The sequence below is a fragment of the Onychomys torridus genome, chromosome 13, assembly GCF_903995425.1.
Source record: "Onychomys torridus chromosome 13, mOncTor1.1, whole genome shotgun sequence".
In the NCBI taxonomy this organism is placed as follows: domain Eukaryota; kingdom Metazoa; phylum Chordata; class Mammalia; order Rodentia; family Cricetidae; genus Onychomys; species Onychomys torridus.
In genome coordinates, this window is record NC_050455.1 from 27,663,812 (window position 1) to 27,680,198 (window position 16,387).

The window sequence follows — 16,387 nt, forward strand, 5'->3', positions numbered from 1 at the left end:
TTTTCCCCCCATAGAACTCCAGAGCGGTGAAAGTCGGACCAGTTTACAAAAAAACTGACTCTGGTTGAAACTGAACTGGAGGGCTCTGACTGACCAGGGCCTGTGAATCCTTGCGTATTTTGAAAGGAGCAGCCACTCAAAAGCCTCAGCTTGTTGCATGAGGAAAAAGTAGTCCTGATTGCTCCAGCTGATCCGATCCTTGCACAGGGGACCAGACAACAGAGTATCAGCCGTGTGGGGACAGGAAAACAGCGCCACACAGTTACCTTCAGCAGTCTGAGCTCTCCTAATGTTAGAGACTTTGACCAGTCCAAACCAGGATTCCTGCCTTAGAGGGTGAAAAGAATTTCAGGACTGACCACTATGATGAAGAGGAGCTGGGATTGTATTAAAGATAACTTTAACATGGGCGTAAGCATGAGGCTTAGAAGGTGCACAGGGAAACACAGTAAGGCAATAGTTTTAAGTATGACTCCTCGAGGGGAATCGCAATTCTCTTCGTATTAGCCATGTATATCTTCGGTGGTTAAGTTACATCTCAAAAAGTTGCGAAGAACCACCCAACTTCTCTCTCTTTTGTTAAGCAAATTTATAGGGTGGTTCTTTGGATGGAATTATAATCTGATAAAGTAAAATCAGATGCCACTGGGGTTGCACAAGAGGTTTAGCACATGTCCTTTGCCTGTAAATTGGGTTTCTGGTGAGATTACTCGGGAAACAAATGCTTATGGCTGAGAAGGGGAAAAAAGGCCTTTCACAACTGTTATCTGTGCTGTGCTGGAATTCTTGTCCGGTCGCAATCCTGCCCCTGAAAGCGACCAGCCTAAACGTAAAGAGAGAAAACCGGGCTAGAAGCTGGAGGCAAACCCTGCCCTGGTGACTTCGGTCCACCAACCAGCCGCCATTCGGATACGGGCACCTCCGCGGCGCCTGCGATGGCGACAGAGGACACCTCGGCCCTGGCCCCGCAGCACGTCCTTGTTGATCTCACCTCGCCAGCGCCAAGCCCGCCCCTTCCACCACTTCCTCCCGGGAGCACCATCCTTCCGGCAAGGCTCCTTGCTGATTGGCTGGCTGGGGACTCGGCCTCTGGGGACTGCGCAGCGGCCGCGCTGGTCCCTGTCCGGTCCTTCGGCCTTGCTCTCTCGGCTGCGAGCTCTCTATGGTGCTGGCCACGACATGTGGCGCCTGACAGGGCTCCTGGGGCGAGGTAAGGGTCATCTGCAAGGCGAGTTCCGGCAGGCCCAGGCCTCGGAACTGCAATGAGCCGCACTCCGCGGGAAGACAGCCGTAGCGGCAGTAGGTGGGGCTAGGTGCAGGGAAGGCGGAGCTTAGGGGGCGAGTCGGGAGCCCTTGGAATTTGAGACGAGGTAGGGCAAAGTGGGGAGAAGGTGGAGCTTAAACCCAAGGAGATGGGCGGAGCTCTAGAAGGGGAGGAGTCAATAAAAGAAAGCCAATGGAAAGAGGAAGAATTTAGAGACACGTGCTCAGTATAGTGAGAATGTGTGTCTATAGATTTATGGTTCTAGAACAGAAGTTGCCACTCATAGGAGAGTGTTGGAACGCTGCGAGAATCTTTTCAAAATAAACATGCTTCATTCTGAGGGGTCTGACTTTATTAGTTTTGGGGGTGTTACCTTGGGAATCCTACTACTCTAAAGATTTCTGTCTAGCGGGGCAGTGGTGGCGCACTCCTGTAATCCCAGCATTCAGGAGGCAGAGGCAGGTGGATCTCTGTGAGTTCGAGGCCAGCCTTGTCTACAGAGCTAGTCCAGGACAGACTCCAAAGCTACAGAGAAACCCTGTCTCGAAAAAACCAAAAAAGAAAAAAAGGAAAAAAAAAAGATTTCTGTCTTGTACCCTAGTTTAAGAACCTCTGCAAGGTTCTCAATAGTAGAGAGTTTGTCTAGAATTCTGGAGGTCCTGAGTTCCATCCTCAGCACCAGAAAAACAAAAACACTGCACAGATAGATGTTAGTGATAACTGGGTTCCTGGGGTAAGGCTCTCTCACAGACTAGAAGATAGATTGTTGAGGCTATCTTTATTTCAGCCCATTGCTGTTGCTCCCATAGCTCTCCCCCGCCTGCTGGGACCTGGCTTCCGAGGAGTAACACCCAGACCCACCAGTTCAGATGGGCCTCAGACAACCTTCACTACCCCACTGCTTCCTAAACCCAGCCTTGACAGGTGAGAGAGAGGCTTAACATTCTGTCACGTGTGGCCTCCTGCTCCCATTTTGTACAGAACTTAACAGCCTCTAATTGTAATTTAGGTCAGGCTCCTATGGTCCAAGGAAGAACAGAGACCCAAAGTGCCATAGGTGGAAAGATGCCTTCCACTGGATGTCTGCTCATGTCTCCCCAAACACTCTTCGGGATGCCATCTCGTGGGTAAGGCTTCCCCAGCCCTATCCTGTACCTTCAGCATAGAGGAGAATGATCTTGCATGGGAGGACGTCCTAGTCTAGAAACAAGGTCAAGATTATATCCATATAGTGAGGTCTTCAAACCTGATCATGTTTGTGGAAACATTGCCATCCCTCCAGCCTCTGCCATGCATTTATTCTCCATTTGGTTTTATTTATTTGACATGTTTGACCTAAGCACTAGAGACAGAGCAGAGAACAAGGAAGACATAATTCTTGCCTTCATGGAGCTTAGCATAAATGATATAAATTGATAGACACCGTGACTTACCAACATGAACTCTTATGCACACATTATCTTATTTAATATTTGCAAACATCGGGGGTTGGGGATTTAGCTCAATGGTAGAGCACTTGCCTAGCAAGCGCAAGGCCCTGGGTTTGGTCCTCAGCTCTGGCAAAAAAAAAAAAAAAAATTGCAAAAATCTTGGAATGGGAATTTAACCTTCATTTCCTATACAAGGACACTCAGGCTTTAGAATATCAGTAATATACCTGAAGTCACATGGCTCTTAAGTAGAGCAGCCAGATTTTGCTGGCCTGACATTCAAGCTGTACCATGGTTGCTTCACCTAGTATGTCTTGTAGAAACACCTAATTCAGAGCCCAATGTATAATATTTGCTCAGTAAATATTTGTTGAACTGATTAGGTGTCATAGGGCAGAATCTTGACCCCACAGGCAGTGAGTGTCCCATGTAGAGATTGCAGCTGCACACTATTCTGAATGAAATGGACGCATATATCACTCTTGGGTCTGCCATATCCCAACCTGGTATTTCATGCTTGGTACAGTAGGCAAGTAGCTTGACCCGTCTGGGCCTTGCTTTTTGTTTTTTGGGGTAGCATTTCTCTGTGTAGCCCTGGCTGTCCTTGAACTTGCTCTGTAGCCCAGTGTGGTGTCCAGCTCACAGAGATCTGTCTGCCTCTGCCTCCTGGGTAAGGGGATTAAAGATGTGTGCCACCACTGCCCAGCCACATTTTTTTTAAAACCTGTAATTTGGTGTCCTCAGCAGAGCTGAACTTGTGGTGTCTCCGTGACATAGACGTGGCTGTCTGGGTTTCTATGGACTGGAAGCAGATTATACCACAGAGAAGGGAATCTTTTTCCATTTTGTCAGAGCTGAGCCCTAGGTCAGAACTACATGGATTCCTTTAGGGACCTGGATCTCAATTCCAAGGGCCTGTTGTCATCTCTAGGTTCTGCTGCCACTACCCATGTGGCCTGCACACAAACTCTCTCCAAAACCGTTCACCTTGACTTCCTAGTGACGGTGCCTTGTCTTTCTTCCTTCTGGCTGCAGCCCAGTCATCATCCTAGCACCCTTCCCTCCCAGGCTCTTTGTAACCCTCTGATCTGTTTTCTTCTTGGTGTTCTGCATAATTGCTAGGTTATTGTATCTGTTTCTCTGTGTGTTTAGGTTTTGTCTCTTTTAACAAAAGGTACAAATGTCATGAGGGCACAGGAACTGTCTGTCTTAACTTGCTATCTTACATAGTTCCTGTTGCAACAAAGAAGTGTTAGGGTGTCTCCAGCACAGATGATAGAGGTGAGCAAGCAACTCCTGGGGTAGGAGCTAGCTCAGCTGTTCTGTGACACCTTTTCACACTTCCACTTGTACGTGTGCACTCTTGTGGTTGGTTGGGGACTTGTGTAGCAGGAATCTTAAAGAGTCTTATTAATAAAATCAAATCCGAGCCAGGTATTGGGGTGAATGCTGGAAGATCAAAGAGACAGAACAAGCCACAGCTACCTCACCTGGCCAGTTCCTCAGCTGGTCTTGTTTCCTCAGATTGGAAGCCTCTGAGTCCTCATCCAGAATGGATCTCAGCTGAACTGTGCTGCTCCAAAGCCTAAAAGCTTAACCAGCCAAATCCTGAGCCAGCGAAATGCTTAACTAGCCAAATGTTTCTAGTTTCTGGTCTTCACGCCTTATATATCTGTCTACTTTCTGCCATCACTCCCTGGGATTAAAGGCATGTGTCACCATGCCTGGCTGTTTCTATTGTGGCCTTGAACTCAGAGATCCAGAGGGATTTCTCTCTCTGAAATGCTAGGATTAAAGGCGTGTGCTACCACTTCGTATCCTCATGTTTAATATTGTGGCCGTCCTGCTCTCTGACCCCAGATAAGTTTATTTTGGAGAACACACAATATTTCAGGTAACACAATACCACCACAGACTTGTCCCTGTATTTTAGGCCAAGCTCCAACTTACCACAGCATCTTCTTGCCTGCCTAGACCCTTTTATTCTGTCACTTGCTGGCACATGCATTCAGCATGCATTTTTAAGGCGCCTAGTCTCACATAATACTGCCCTGAGCTCCAGGGATACCAGTATGTGCATGGTCCGTGGGCCCTGCCCCTGCCGTGCTTACAAACTAAAAGGGAGTGACAGACCCTAAGTGAATGATGGAAAAGGGTTACAGAACAGCAAAGGCCGGGTTCAGTGCTATGGGAGTACATGGTGTGAAGTTGCCCCACTTAGTCTGGAAAGGCTCCTGGCAGATGATGAGTGACAGGTGGGGGCTGGGCTCCTGACATGCTGCTTTCTTTCTCAGGGCACTCTGGCCGTGCTGGCCTTGCACCTGGCGAGGCAGATCCACTTCCACGCACCCCTGGTAGCAGGACCTCAGCCAGCTGACCGCTGCCCTTGGCACAGTCCCCTGGACCGCTTCCTCTCCTCCTCCTGGTGGCACCCACACTCCTGTGAGTTCTCCATCCTCGAGGGGCAACAGGGGCAGGCTGGGAGTTTCTCTGGGCCAGGAAGTGTCTCTGGCCACACCTCAGGAAAAGAGCCATCAGCAGCCCCTTGCCTTTCCTATCTGAAGGCAGAGGAAGAGGAGTGTGGGGAAGGGCTGTCCACACTGGGTGTGGGCCGTGCCTGCCCTCAGTGCTCCTCAGTGTCCTTCTGTCACCTCCCAGAGAGGAAGCCCCCACACCTAGGCTGCTTTAGACCCTGGGTGTGGCTTCCTGCCCACTGGTCAACCACTTAGGTTCAGTCCTGCAGTCACTCGTCAGTAACTGAAACCGTTGAGTGTATTCTGGGTTGTGTGCAGAAGGCATATAGCCACATGATCAAAGCTCTGGAGTCAGATTTTAAGAGTTCTAACCCCTCACTACTGCTTCCTAACTACTCTTGTGTTCCCTGAAGAAACCATTTTCAGTCTCCCCAATGCCTAAGTTTCTTTATCCGTAAAATGGGATGATAATAATAATGGGGTTCCTTGGGAAGACCAAATTAGTTAACACGTGTCAAGGACTTAGCACAGCACCTAACACATAGTATGCGCTTGGTCCTTGTCAGCTGCAGTATTAGGTCTTGGGTGAGCATGAAGCAGAAAGCTGGGTGCTGGGCTGCAATAGTGAGTGAGGTAGGCACTCCCTGCCCCTGGGAGAATTCAAGTGATTCGTGCTCAGGATGGGAGGTCAGCATAAGTATGGACCCCTGTAGAGCAGTGGTTCTCAACCTTTCTAATGCTACAACTGCTTACCACAGCTCCTCATGTCGTGGTGACTCCCAACCACAGAACTATTTTTGTTGCTACTCCATAGCTGTAGTTTTGCTGCTGTTATGAATCATAATGTAAACATCTGTGTTTGCCCTATGACCTCAAGCCACCTACGGGGTCGTGACCCCCAGGTTGAGAACTGCTGCTGTAGAGGAAGGCCAGCAATGGGAGTAGAAGAGGAACCCTGGGAGGGAGGGGTCTCAGGAACTTCACAGTTCTTCCCCTGGCCTCCCCAAACCTCAGGGAGGACTGCCTGGCAAGTGCTCCCAGCCCCCAAAGAGCTGATCCCCTTCTTTCTCACCTGACCTTCTTGCTGGCTCTCTCCAGCACTTCGGAGGCACGTGCTTCCCAGGCCTGACCGCCCAGCTCCTACGCACACTGGCCTCAGGGAACCAAGGCTGGGCCAGGAAGAACCCTCAGCTCAGCCCCAGTCCTGTCCTTCAGATGGCTCCCTGAGAGCTGGCCTTCTGAACCTACCTGAAGAAGGTGTGACCTCACCTAATACCTACAGAGTGGGGAGGGGGTAGATGGACCTGACACCCACAGGAGGGGGAGGGGGTAGATGGACCTGACAGACACCCACAGGAGGGGGAGGGGCTGGTGGGTGGACTTTGGTTTTCTGTGTGTCTGGCTGTCGTCCCTGTGAGGCCTCTTGCTTTCTGGGGTGACGGAGAGTTATTGACGTAGATAGGGCAGACTGGGAGAGAAAGGAAGGGAGAAGTCACATCCTTCTCTCCCTGACTGACGAGTGTTGGCCCCTCCCTTGCAGAGCTCAGTGACTTTGACTTCCTGCATGCCAGCGGGGACTTCGCATCCCAGGCAAAGGCACCCGAGGCCTGCCCTCCTGGAGAGACAAATGTACGGTCCAGGTTTGGTGCCCTGGACGCCCACTCCACTCTTGGGGCCGGCGGAGATCCAAGTGAACCATCCCTTGACGCTGCCTTCCGTTTCTTCCCCAGGAACAAGACAAGTCCAAGGTTCTTCCCCTCGAGGAAGCTGTGACTTCCATCCAGAAACTCTTTCAGCTCAGTGTTGCCATTGCCTTCAACTTCCTGGGTACCTGGTTCCCCTCCTCAAGGCAGGAGGATGGGGAAAGGGAAAGGGGTGGGTGGAATGCAGTCAGAGTAGAGAGTGTTTATCTTCTCCCAGGTAGGTAGACCAGATGTGGCTTGGTGGCGCAGTGGGGTCCAGGATCCATCCTTACACTTAGACGTTCAGCCAGTCAGCCAGTGGTAAAGCTAGCTCCCATCCTGAGCTCGGTGTTAGTCATTCCAGCTCCTGCCTTCCTGTGTATATTCTTAGCAGCTGGGAGGAGAGACTCAGCAAGCTAGAGGACCACTGCTTGCCTCCAAGGGCATAACCTTGAAGTTGGCCTTTATAGAGGTACGTAAGCCACAAAGTAGGCTTATGGCCATCTGTTATAGGAGGAGGCTGAAAAATGTAGTCTTCAGCTAAAAGGCCATGTGCTTCTTTGAAAACCCTGTCCTGTGTAGGCATTAGAAAATTTTAAAGGACACCCAGCATTCTCTGCCATGCTTAGAAAAGAACAGGCTCCTGCCGTCTGCAGCAGGCCCCAAGTGCATAATGGGAAGGAAGCCTTATCAAATCTGGGAACTCCACATGACTTGGCTATTTGTCCTGGTTCTGTGGTGACTTGGCTCTTGTCTCGAGCCATCTAAGATGGAACCCTGGATTCCCAGCAGCACTTGTTGGGACCTCGTAGTTGTTTGGGTGAGAGGCTGGAGTTCATTCAGAGCATATTTACTGAATGTTCACCTTTGCTAGCCCCTACTCTGTGTCCTGGAGATATGGTGGTTCTTTATGCCCATGGTGTTCACATGTGAATTGAAGGATAGTACACAGTAAACTGGCCAGGTATAGTGGTGCACTCGGGAGGCAGAGGCAGGCAGATCTCTGAGTTCAAGGCCAGCCTGGTCTACAGAGTGAGTTCCAGGACAGCCAAGAGAAACCCTGTCTCAAAAAACAAAACAAAACAAAAATGAACAAACAGAATTTCAGATGATAAATGTTAGGAAGACATTGAAGGGGATGTTTTACTAACTTGGGCAAGGAACAACTTTTCATGTAGAAATATGCTGGAAGGGAGACCCTTGAGCTAAACCTGACTGAGCTATTTTTGTTCCCATCTGGAGAAAGAGCTCTCCAGCAGAGGGAGAAGCCAGTGCTAAGGTGCTGTGTGTGGCAGCGCTGAGTTTTATTAGTTAAGGGACAAAGGAGAGGTGACTGGCCGGAACTTAGTGATCACAGAAAAGATAGAAGGGTGAAGTCAGAGAAACCGCCAGTAGCCAGCTCAGGTGCTTACGGCCCTCGGAGTCCAGGAAGAGAGTAGGGATTTCCTACGTGAGACAGGAAGCCACCGGAGCAGGAAGAGGATGGTCATGTGATCGGACTTACCCTTCCAAAGAGCTGTGTGGCTGTTTACAGACCAGCATGGATTGAGGGGGCCGGAAGGGAGACGTGGGACCAGCAGGAAGACTTGCTGAGAGCTAAGAGGATGTGATGAGGGCTTAGCAGAGACCAGAGGAGAGGGGGAATCCAGGTTGCTGGTGAGCGGGTGGGGGCTTCTGCCCGTCACATCTCCTTCCGAGGACAGAGGATTTTCAGGAGGCAGGGAAGTGAGTTTAACTCTGCTTGCAGAATGGAATGCAGCTTCTTTTTGTGATTTTGAGGGCAGACTCTCTCAGAGCCCTCCTGCCCGTTCCCCCATTCATATATTCATTTATTCAGCAAGTGCTGAGCCCTGTGGCAGAGCACAAAGGCAGCACAAGCTATAATCATATTTTGCATTTATGTAGAATTTTCATCCCATGCAAAATTACTTCTCCGTTCTTGTTCTGCCTGCCTCGAGGATTTTACAGTATAATTGAGGAGACGGGGCTCATTCTTTTGTACCAGCTGTGTCCATAGACAAAGGTTTGGTATATTAGGAAAGTGCTCAAAAGAGTTTCAACCCCGAGTGTGGTCTGAAGGTTCTAGAGGAGAAACAATGGGAGACCTGGTGATGGAGGCAGAACTCGGGGCTTCCGGCAGGAGCCAGTCTGAGCAAATGTGAGAACTGATAAAGTTAGTCCTGCCTGTACGGTCCCGTTTCTTTAATGCCTGGGCAAAGCAGCGGGCCCTGGCTTTGGAGTTTGATGTCAGCCAGGCATTGGCTGTCTTCTGCTAGGGCTCCTCCTTGACCCATAAGACTAGCTGAGCAAGATCACCTGTGTAGTGCAAGTGCGCAGTGGAAACCCTGTCTAGCTGACAGAAACCAAAGAGTCTCTGGGATCTCTTGACCTGTCGAGCCTCAGGGGGAATGGGGATCATGAAGCTCCAGAGACCCAGGGGCCAGCCGTGACAGTGTCTCCAGGTTGCTGCTGTCAGAACACATAAGAGTTCTTTTGTCTCATGAGAATCTTCTTAACCTGATTAAGATTCATGCTCCTGACAAAGTCTCAGTGGTGGGGAAGAGCACAGGCATGTGACTGACAGCCCAGGGGAAGGGTTGTTCCCAAAGGGCAACCAGAACTCTTAGCCCATAAGCAAGCACAGCCACCCCATCTCTGGCACCAAACCTCCAACCCCCACCCCCATGTCTCTGGCACCAGTGAGCCAGCTGGAGAAGTCAATGCAGCACACCTGTATCAGCACAAGTCAAAGAGGGATTCTGGGAGGAGACAAGCAACCTGAGGGTCTGCTTGAGCACGTGGAAGGAAGGTCACAGTGGAAGTGTGTTTGTGCTTCATGCTTTCTACAGGGACAGAGAACATGAAGACAGGGCACTACACAGCAGCCTTCTCTTACTTCCAGAAGGCCGCAGACCGTGGCTACAGCAAAGCGCAGTACAATGTGGGCTTGTGTCTCGAGCATGGCAGAGGCACCCCTAGGGACCTCGGCAAGGTACTGTCCCACCCCCAGACCCAAGGAGCTCAAAAACAAGTAGTAAACAGAAGTGGCTAATAGTTCATCTTCTGCCCCTGACTTCATTGGAGCCCAGCTATGATTCCAGAGTAAGCTTTCGTAAATTATAGAAATGTACTCCAAACTCAGGCAGGGCAGGCATTTTGCTTTCTTTGTAACTGTACTCTCAAAGCCTAGACTACACCTTGATAAATAGATTAATTTTAAGATAGAAGGGTAAGTATGCAAGGGTGTCATGTATAAAATATTTTGTTGAGCTGTATGTGAAAGGAAAGGGGAAAATCAACTTGTTCTTTTATGTCTACGGGGCCTTAACAATGATATATCAGAGCTATATTGACAGGGAAGATATTCATAATATAATGATATGTCTCTCCCACTGTATGAGTATATAGTCATACATAAATATAATGTATAGGGCTGGAGAGATGGCTCAGCAGTTAAATTGGACTACCTGGTCTTTCAGAAGATCTGGGTTCAATTCCCAGTACCCACATGGTGGCTCACAACCACCTCTAACTCCAGTTCCAGGGGATCTGACATCCTTTTTGTCCTCCATAGGCACTGCACACATGTGGTGCACAGACATACATGCAGGCGAAACACCCATGTATACAAAATAAAAACAAAATAAAAATATATAATGTATACACATGTACACATACATATGTAAATGAATACACAGTGTGTACAGAGTGAATCACATATACATGGGGGGAAAACTTGGAAGCCTATACACTAAATTTTTACAAAGAATGATCTTAATTGAACATGGTAATACACACCTATAATTCCATCACTCTAGAGGCTGAGGCAGGAGGATTTCTACACATTTGAGGCCAATCTGGGCAATAGAGGTAGTAACAGGCTGCAGGAACTCTATATCAAGACTCCTCTCAAAAAGACAATGGATCAAAAAGTCCTAATGCTCTTTAGGAGGCAGGATATCCTGGGGTTTTACGTTTGTATTTTGGGTTTCTGTTTTTAAATTTGACTTAGCAGCATTTACTTGACTAACCTATAATGGTTATGTATTTATTTTAAATGTTCATTCAAAGGAAGAAGCAAATTACCTGCAGACTGATTATTTTTCATTTCCCCAGGCTACCCTCTTTTACAGGCTGGCCGCCACCCAGGGCCACAGCCTGGCTCAGTACCGCTATGCCCGGTGCTTGTTGCAAAGTTCAGGCTCTTTGTCAGACCCTGAGGGCCAGAGGGCAGTGTCTATGTTGAAGCAGGCTGCAGACTCTGGCTTGACCGAGGTGAGTGCCCCCGGCGGGGTCTGTTCTCAGTGAGGTAGGCAGAGCCTGGAAGTGACTAAGATGCCCGTTTCCTTCCTCCCTGACAGGCCCAAGCGTTCCTTGGGGTGCTTTTCACCAAGGAGCCACACCTGGATGAGCAGAGAGCCGTGAAATACCTTTGGCTGGCAGCCAGCAATGGGGTGCGTATGAGATCTCTGGTCTGTGCATGTTGGGGATCAGGTCTGATAAGAAAAGGGATTGGGAACTGGGCTCTGAGCTCTATGATCATGATATATTTTCCAGGAGCCTTGGGCTAGCCAAGCCATGGCTCCCACCATGTGACCTTAGACAGGGCCACTGGGATACTGAGCTTAAAGGTGGGGATACCACTCAGCTGACGTGGGAATACTTGCTCTCAGACATTGTGAAGTGTGCACAGCAGGGCTCCTCTTTACCAGCCACCCAGCCTGTTGCTTGCTACACATTCACCCCATATCGGGCCATCACTTCTTGATTCAGACCAGTCTCATCACCTTCAAAACAAGCATAATAATCCCCACTTTAACTGCCGATTCACAGGGTTAGTGGGAGCATCAGACCAAGACAACAGGTGTGCAAACTCTCTCGAAGCTGTACCCGTGACCAGTCCCTGTGGTGGCCTGGGAAGTCAGACACGTGAGAGAGGCATACTGGGTTGTCTGACCTGGGTGTTGGCATTCAAGTGACATAGCCCAGTTTGTTCCACAGGGAATTGGTTCTGTGGGATGTTGATGAGGAATGCCAGGGGAATGGTTAGTTGGACCTCAGGAGCACTAAGTGAAAAAAGATGTTTTGCGTGTAGACAATCTCAGAGCTCTTTATCACTGTGAAATGCCAAGGTGATCTGTGGTTCACCGGATTCCCATTATACCTGGAAGGGTCCAGAATACTGGATTGGAGCAGGCAGTGTGCACAGTGTCATTTCCTGAGCAGGACACTGCTGCTTCTCTTTGTTCTCTGACCAACAGACTGATAGCATCACTGAATCGGGACACTTACCTTAGCCACTCTGTGCTGTGCTGTGTCTGTAGTACAGCAGAAGGCGGCCAGCGCCAGCCAGTTACTACACTACAGTGACTGTTCCTCAGGAAGAGTGGGCGTCTACATGCTGGCTACACCCTGGGCCTCCTGGCCTGCTAGGGTTAGACCAGCATGCTAAAGGGGTGCACAAAGGGGTGTCTGCCACCCACTGTGGGGCGCTGTGTTGGGACACAGCCCTTCCACTCCAGCCTTTTGGAAGCTGGGCTGGTCACTAGGGGCTTTAGACTGAGTAGTGTTGTTAGGTTATTTTTTTTGTTGTTGTTGTTTTTTAAGATTTATTTATTTATTATGTGCACAGAAGAGGGCGCCAGATCTCCTTACAGATGGTTGTGAGCCACCATGTGGGTGCTGGGAATTGAACTCAGGACCTCTGGAAGAGCAGTCGGTACTCTTAACCGTAGAGCCATCTCTCCAGGTCTCGTTAGGTCTTAGGTATGCCTGTTGCTATGTCTTGCCCTGCTGCAGCTCCAAGTCTACTGCAGTTATTACAGACTTTGGCCTTCATGTCACATAAGAGGGACAGAGTATGCAGCAGCAACTTGTGGCGCATAAAGGAGCAATGGGACCATGACCACGGTTGGGAGTCTAGAATTTTTTTAATTGAGGGATTAAATATGATAAGAGTAAGGGAGGAGAGCTCAGTGGTGTGAGAAGCTGGAGGGGAGTCTGATGCTGGTGGCACTGTCCTGAGCACCTTTCATCCAGACAGCCTAAGTAGGGAGTGCTTCTGTTACCCCTGTTCCATCAGTGAGGGGACTGAGGCACCCAGGTTGGAAGCCAGGAAGGCTAGCCTGCAAGCCAGGCTCTAATGCCTATTTGTTCTGTCTCACAGAGGAGTGCTTTGTCAGTGAGGAGACAGAGCCCAGAGCCACAGGCAAGGGGCAGAGCCCCTGAAGAAGACATGCTTGTGCTGTGGTTTCTGTTTTACAGTCCTCTCAGGTGGAGTCAGGAAGGCGGACCTGTCTGTCAGAGGCCAAAGCTTACCTCCAGGGGTCCTTCCCATCTAGGGACGAACCCTTCCGCAGTCTTTTTCAGCCAGTCCCAGCAAGAGAAGCCTTCATAATGGTGGGGGGAATCTCCCCAGGCAGAGGGACCTAACTCCTTAGGCAAGCACTGGGCCTCTAGCATGTCACAGTTGAGGGCTTGGAATGTGGCAGGCCGCACGGATGAAGGCCTGACTCCACCTCCCTCCTGGCTATGCATTCCAGTTCTTCCGTTTGTCTGTCTTCTCCTTTAGGACTCTCAGAGCAGATTCCACTTGGGAATATGCTATGAGCGGGGCCTTGGCGTTCGGAGGAATCTGGGCGAGGCTGTGAAGTGCTACCAGTACTCAGCAGCTCTGGGGAACCAACCCGCCCAGGAGAGGCTCCGGACCCTCTTTAACGTGGAGGCCGCAGGTAATGCAAGCCAAGGCCTGGTTCCTTCCAAGCCTAGTGCCCTGTGACAACAAAGGGTGGTAGCCCCAAGTCCCCTGATCCGTCCTGGTAGTTAGAAGCCCAGCTTTCAGAGCAAGGTTATCTTGTGTTTTGACCTCTGCTGTCACTGAACTGGGCTCCATGCCTTTCAGCCTTGGTGTCTTCTCTGACAGAGGAACAGTACAGCTTAAGTCCTTAGCTTGTTGTAAGCACTACATTTCAGGAAAATAATGGGCTTAGCAGAGGCAGTCATGGTGGTGCCTGCCAGGAATCACAACATTTGGGATACTAAGGTGTTCATTCCCAGGTTGGCTTGGGTAACATAGCCAGACACTGCCTTTAAAAATAAAGCAGAGCATAGTCTAGCATACAGTAAGTGATGGTTGCCATCATGATTTTTTGGGGGAGCCAATGTCTTGAGGCTGACTGAGGTTCTTTCTAGGGCTATGAGAGCCTCACTCACTTCTGAGTCACTGGGGCGGGGCCTATTAGCAATGCCAGGGGAGAGCCAGGTCCTTTAAGAAGTCCTGCCTTTTAGCAGCTTAGATGCAAGATTGCAAAACATCGGAAGTGAACTTCTGCCCTCCGGGGTTCTCCCGTTGTGCTGTAAGCCTGTATTTAAGACCTCCTCCCTCCTTCAATAAATGGCATTCAGCATTCAAAAAAAAAAAAGGAAAGAAATTGAAGACAGCGATGTTCTAAAACAGGAAGTGGTGATAGTGTCATGGGCCTATGAGGATGCTGGACTAAAGTCTATCAAATTGTGCAAACAGGAAAATTGTATACTGTGTGAATTATCTGTCAATAAAGATCTTATATTTTTTTAAAAAAAGGAACTGGGGGAAAAAGAAAAAGAAAAAAGAAGTCCTGCCCTGCCAGGCATGGTGGCCCACGTCTTTAATCCCAGCACTCGAGGCAGAGGCAGGTGGATCTCTGGGTTTGAGACCAGTGTAGCCTACATAGTGAGTTCTAGGACTTTGTAGAGACCCCATCTTAAAGATCCGATAGGAGAACCACATGAATAAACATTGGCTGCACCTCTCTTTGCAGCCCCAGGGCCCAGCAGCCTGGCCATGGCAGGACTGAAGTCTTTCTCCAGCCCGTCCCTCTGCAGCCTGAACACCCTGTTGGCAGGTGCCTCAGGCCTCCCTCATGCTTCAAGCACTGGGAACCTTGGCCTCCTCTGCAGAAGTCGCCATCTTGGAGCCAGCCATGGAGCCCCCGGCAGGGCTATCCCAGCCTTGGAAAGGAGTCTCATGAGACTGGGTTTCGGCTAAGGTGAGATAAAATACAGCCCTGGCTAGGAAGAGGGTGGACTGGAGATTGGGTGGCAAAAATTGGGTGTTAGTATCCCTTCCTAGAGTAGCAATTCCAGTTGGTACTCAGGTGCCCACCTATTTGAGGTGCATGGCTAATCAGTGAATTTGTCTTTTTTTCCATTTGGTAGCCTCTCAAGTAACACAAAAAAATACTCATTCAGTGACCCCAGAAACCCTATTTGTCACCTTTGCCTTTGTTTTTGAGCAAATAACTAAACTTCTCTGTTCCTGTGCCTCAGTTTCCCCACCTCAGACCATATTATAGTTTGCCAGTAACTCTTGATGTGTGCATGCCCCTGGTAGTTGACAAGATTTCACATGGCATGTAAATCAAGATGCTTTCCTTTAGTAATGTGTTTAATATATAATGCCAAATGTAATGAGCAAATTGGCCTATAGTTCTTTTGCATTTATGTACAAAACTAACCTTTAAAAAAAAAAAAAAAAAAAAAAAGGCAGGATATTGACTTAAAGCATCCTGTCAAATGGAGCACAAATCCGGAAGTAACGGAAATGTGGAGGCGTTCCCACGGGTGGCTGATGCTTGGAGAATCCTGAGTGTTAGCAACGTTCTCGCCATGTTTATCCCCAATGGACTCAATGATCATCTTCATCTTTGATGTGGAAGGGAGAGGTTGCCTAAATGCTTACATGTGTCTGTTTGCATTTTCTTCAGACTTCCACCTGAAAGATGGAGCGCAAGAGTTCTCAGAGATCACACCTTGAATCCCAAAGAAGAGGCCAGTTAGCTACTTACCTTCCTGGAACCTTCAGCCTCTCCCCAGCACCATAAAGAAGCGTGTAAAGACCTAGGTTCTGGCCCTGCCACTGGCCTGGCTGTGCCACCTGGAAGCAGTGACCTGATTTTCTAACATTATTTTCTCAAGTGTAGACCAAGGACAGTAGCATGTGCCTTCCTGCCTCAAAGGACTGAGGTACAGCCATTTCACTGCAGAAAGGGCCCGTGTCCTTGCTTAGGTGCCAAAGGTAGAGTGATGCCCATGGTTCTATGGTCTTAAGAGTCACCAGGGGCCAGGCAGTGGTGACGCACACCTTTAATCCCAACACTTGGGAGGCAGAGCCAGGTGGATCTCTGTGAGTTCAAGGCCAGCCTGGGCTACACAGTGAGATCTATGACAGGCACCAAAACTATGCAGAGAAATCCTGTCTCGAAAAACAAAACAAAACAAGATTCACCACGCCCCCAGGAGTGATTGCCTTTAATCCCAGCACTTAGGAGGCAGTGGCAGGGGATGTCTGTGAGTTCAAAGCCAGCCTGGTCTCAACTCCAGGACAGCCAAGGCTACGTAGAGAAACCTGTCTCAAAAAACAAAAATGAAACAAGAAGAAAAAAACATCATGACTCCAGCCCAGGCTTCTGGTCTCCCAGTTCCCAGTGTTGTTTGGAAACATTATCATCACCCTGCAGGTGTGGGGGTATCAGTAGAGATTAGGACCTGGAGTCTTGG

General features: G+C 49.4%; 1 protein-coding gene across 1 annotated transcript; it reads left to right on the plus strand.

Annotated features, from left to right (window-relative positions):
* The first annotated feature begins 1,058 nt into the window (after positions 1-1,058).
* Dele1 (DAP3 binding cell death enhancer 1) lies at positions 1,059-15,995 on the plus strand. Its single transcript, XM_036204703.1, has 13 exons — positions 1,059-1,210; positions 2,074-2,188; positions 2,274-2,391; positions 4,989-5,136; positions 6,267-6,425; positions 6,709-6,797; positions 6,899-6,995; positions 9,700-9,842; positions 10,967-11,125; positions 11,212-11,304; positions 13,422-13,581; positions 14,650-14,877; positions 15,595-15,995. The coding sequence occupies exons 1-12, from the start codon at positions 1,180-1,182 to the stop codon at positions 14,874-14,876; spliced, it is 1,539 nt and encodes a 512-aa protein (XP_036060596.1). The 5' UTR covers positions 1,059-1,179; the 3' UTR covers position 14,877; positions 15,595-15,995.
* Positions 15,996-16,387: the final 392 nt, after the last annotated feature.

Excerpts from the sequence above, each read along its gene's own strand:
- Dele1 (XM_036204703.1), top strand. The coding sequence starts at position 1,180 with ATGTGGCGCCTGACAGGGCTCCTGGGGCGAG. Across the intron at positions 6,996-9,699 it reads CATTGCCTTCAACTTCCTGG|GGACAGAGAACATGAAGACA; the intron begins GTACCTGGTTCC and ends TGCTTTCTACAG. Across the intron at positions 9,843-10,966 it reads CCCCTAGGGACCTCGGCAAG|GCTACCCTCTTTTACAGGCT; the intron begins GTACTGTCCCAC and ends TCATTTCCCCAG.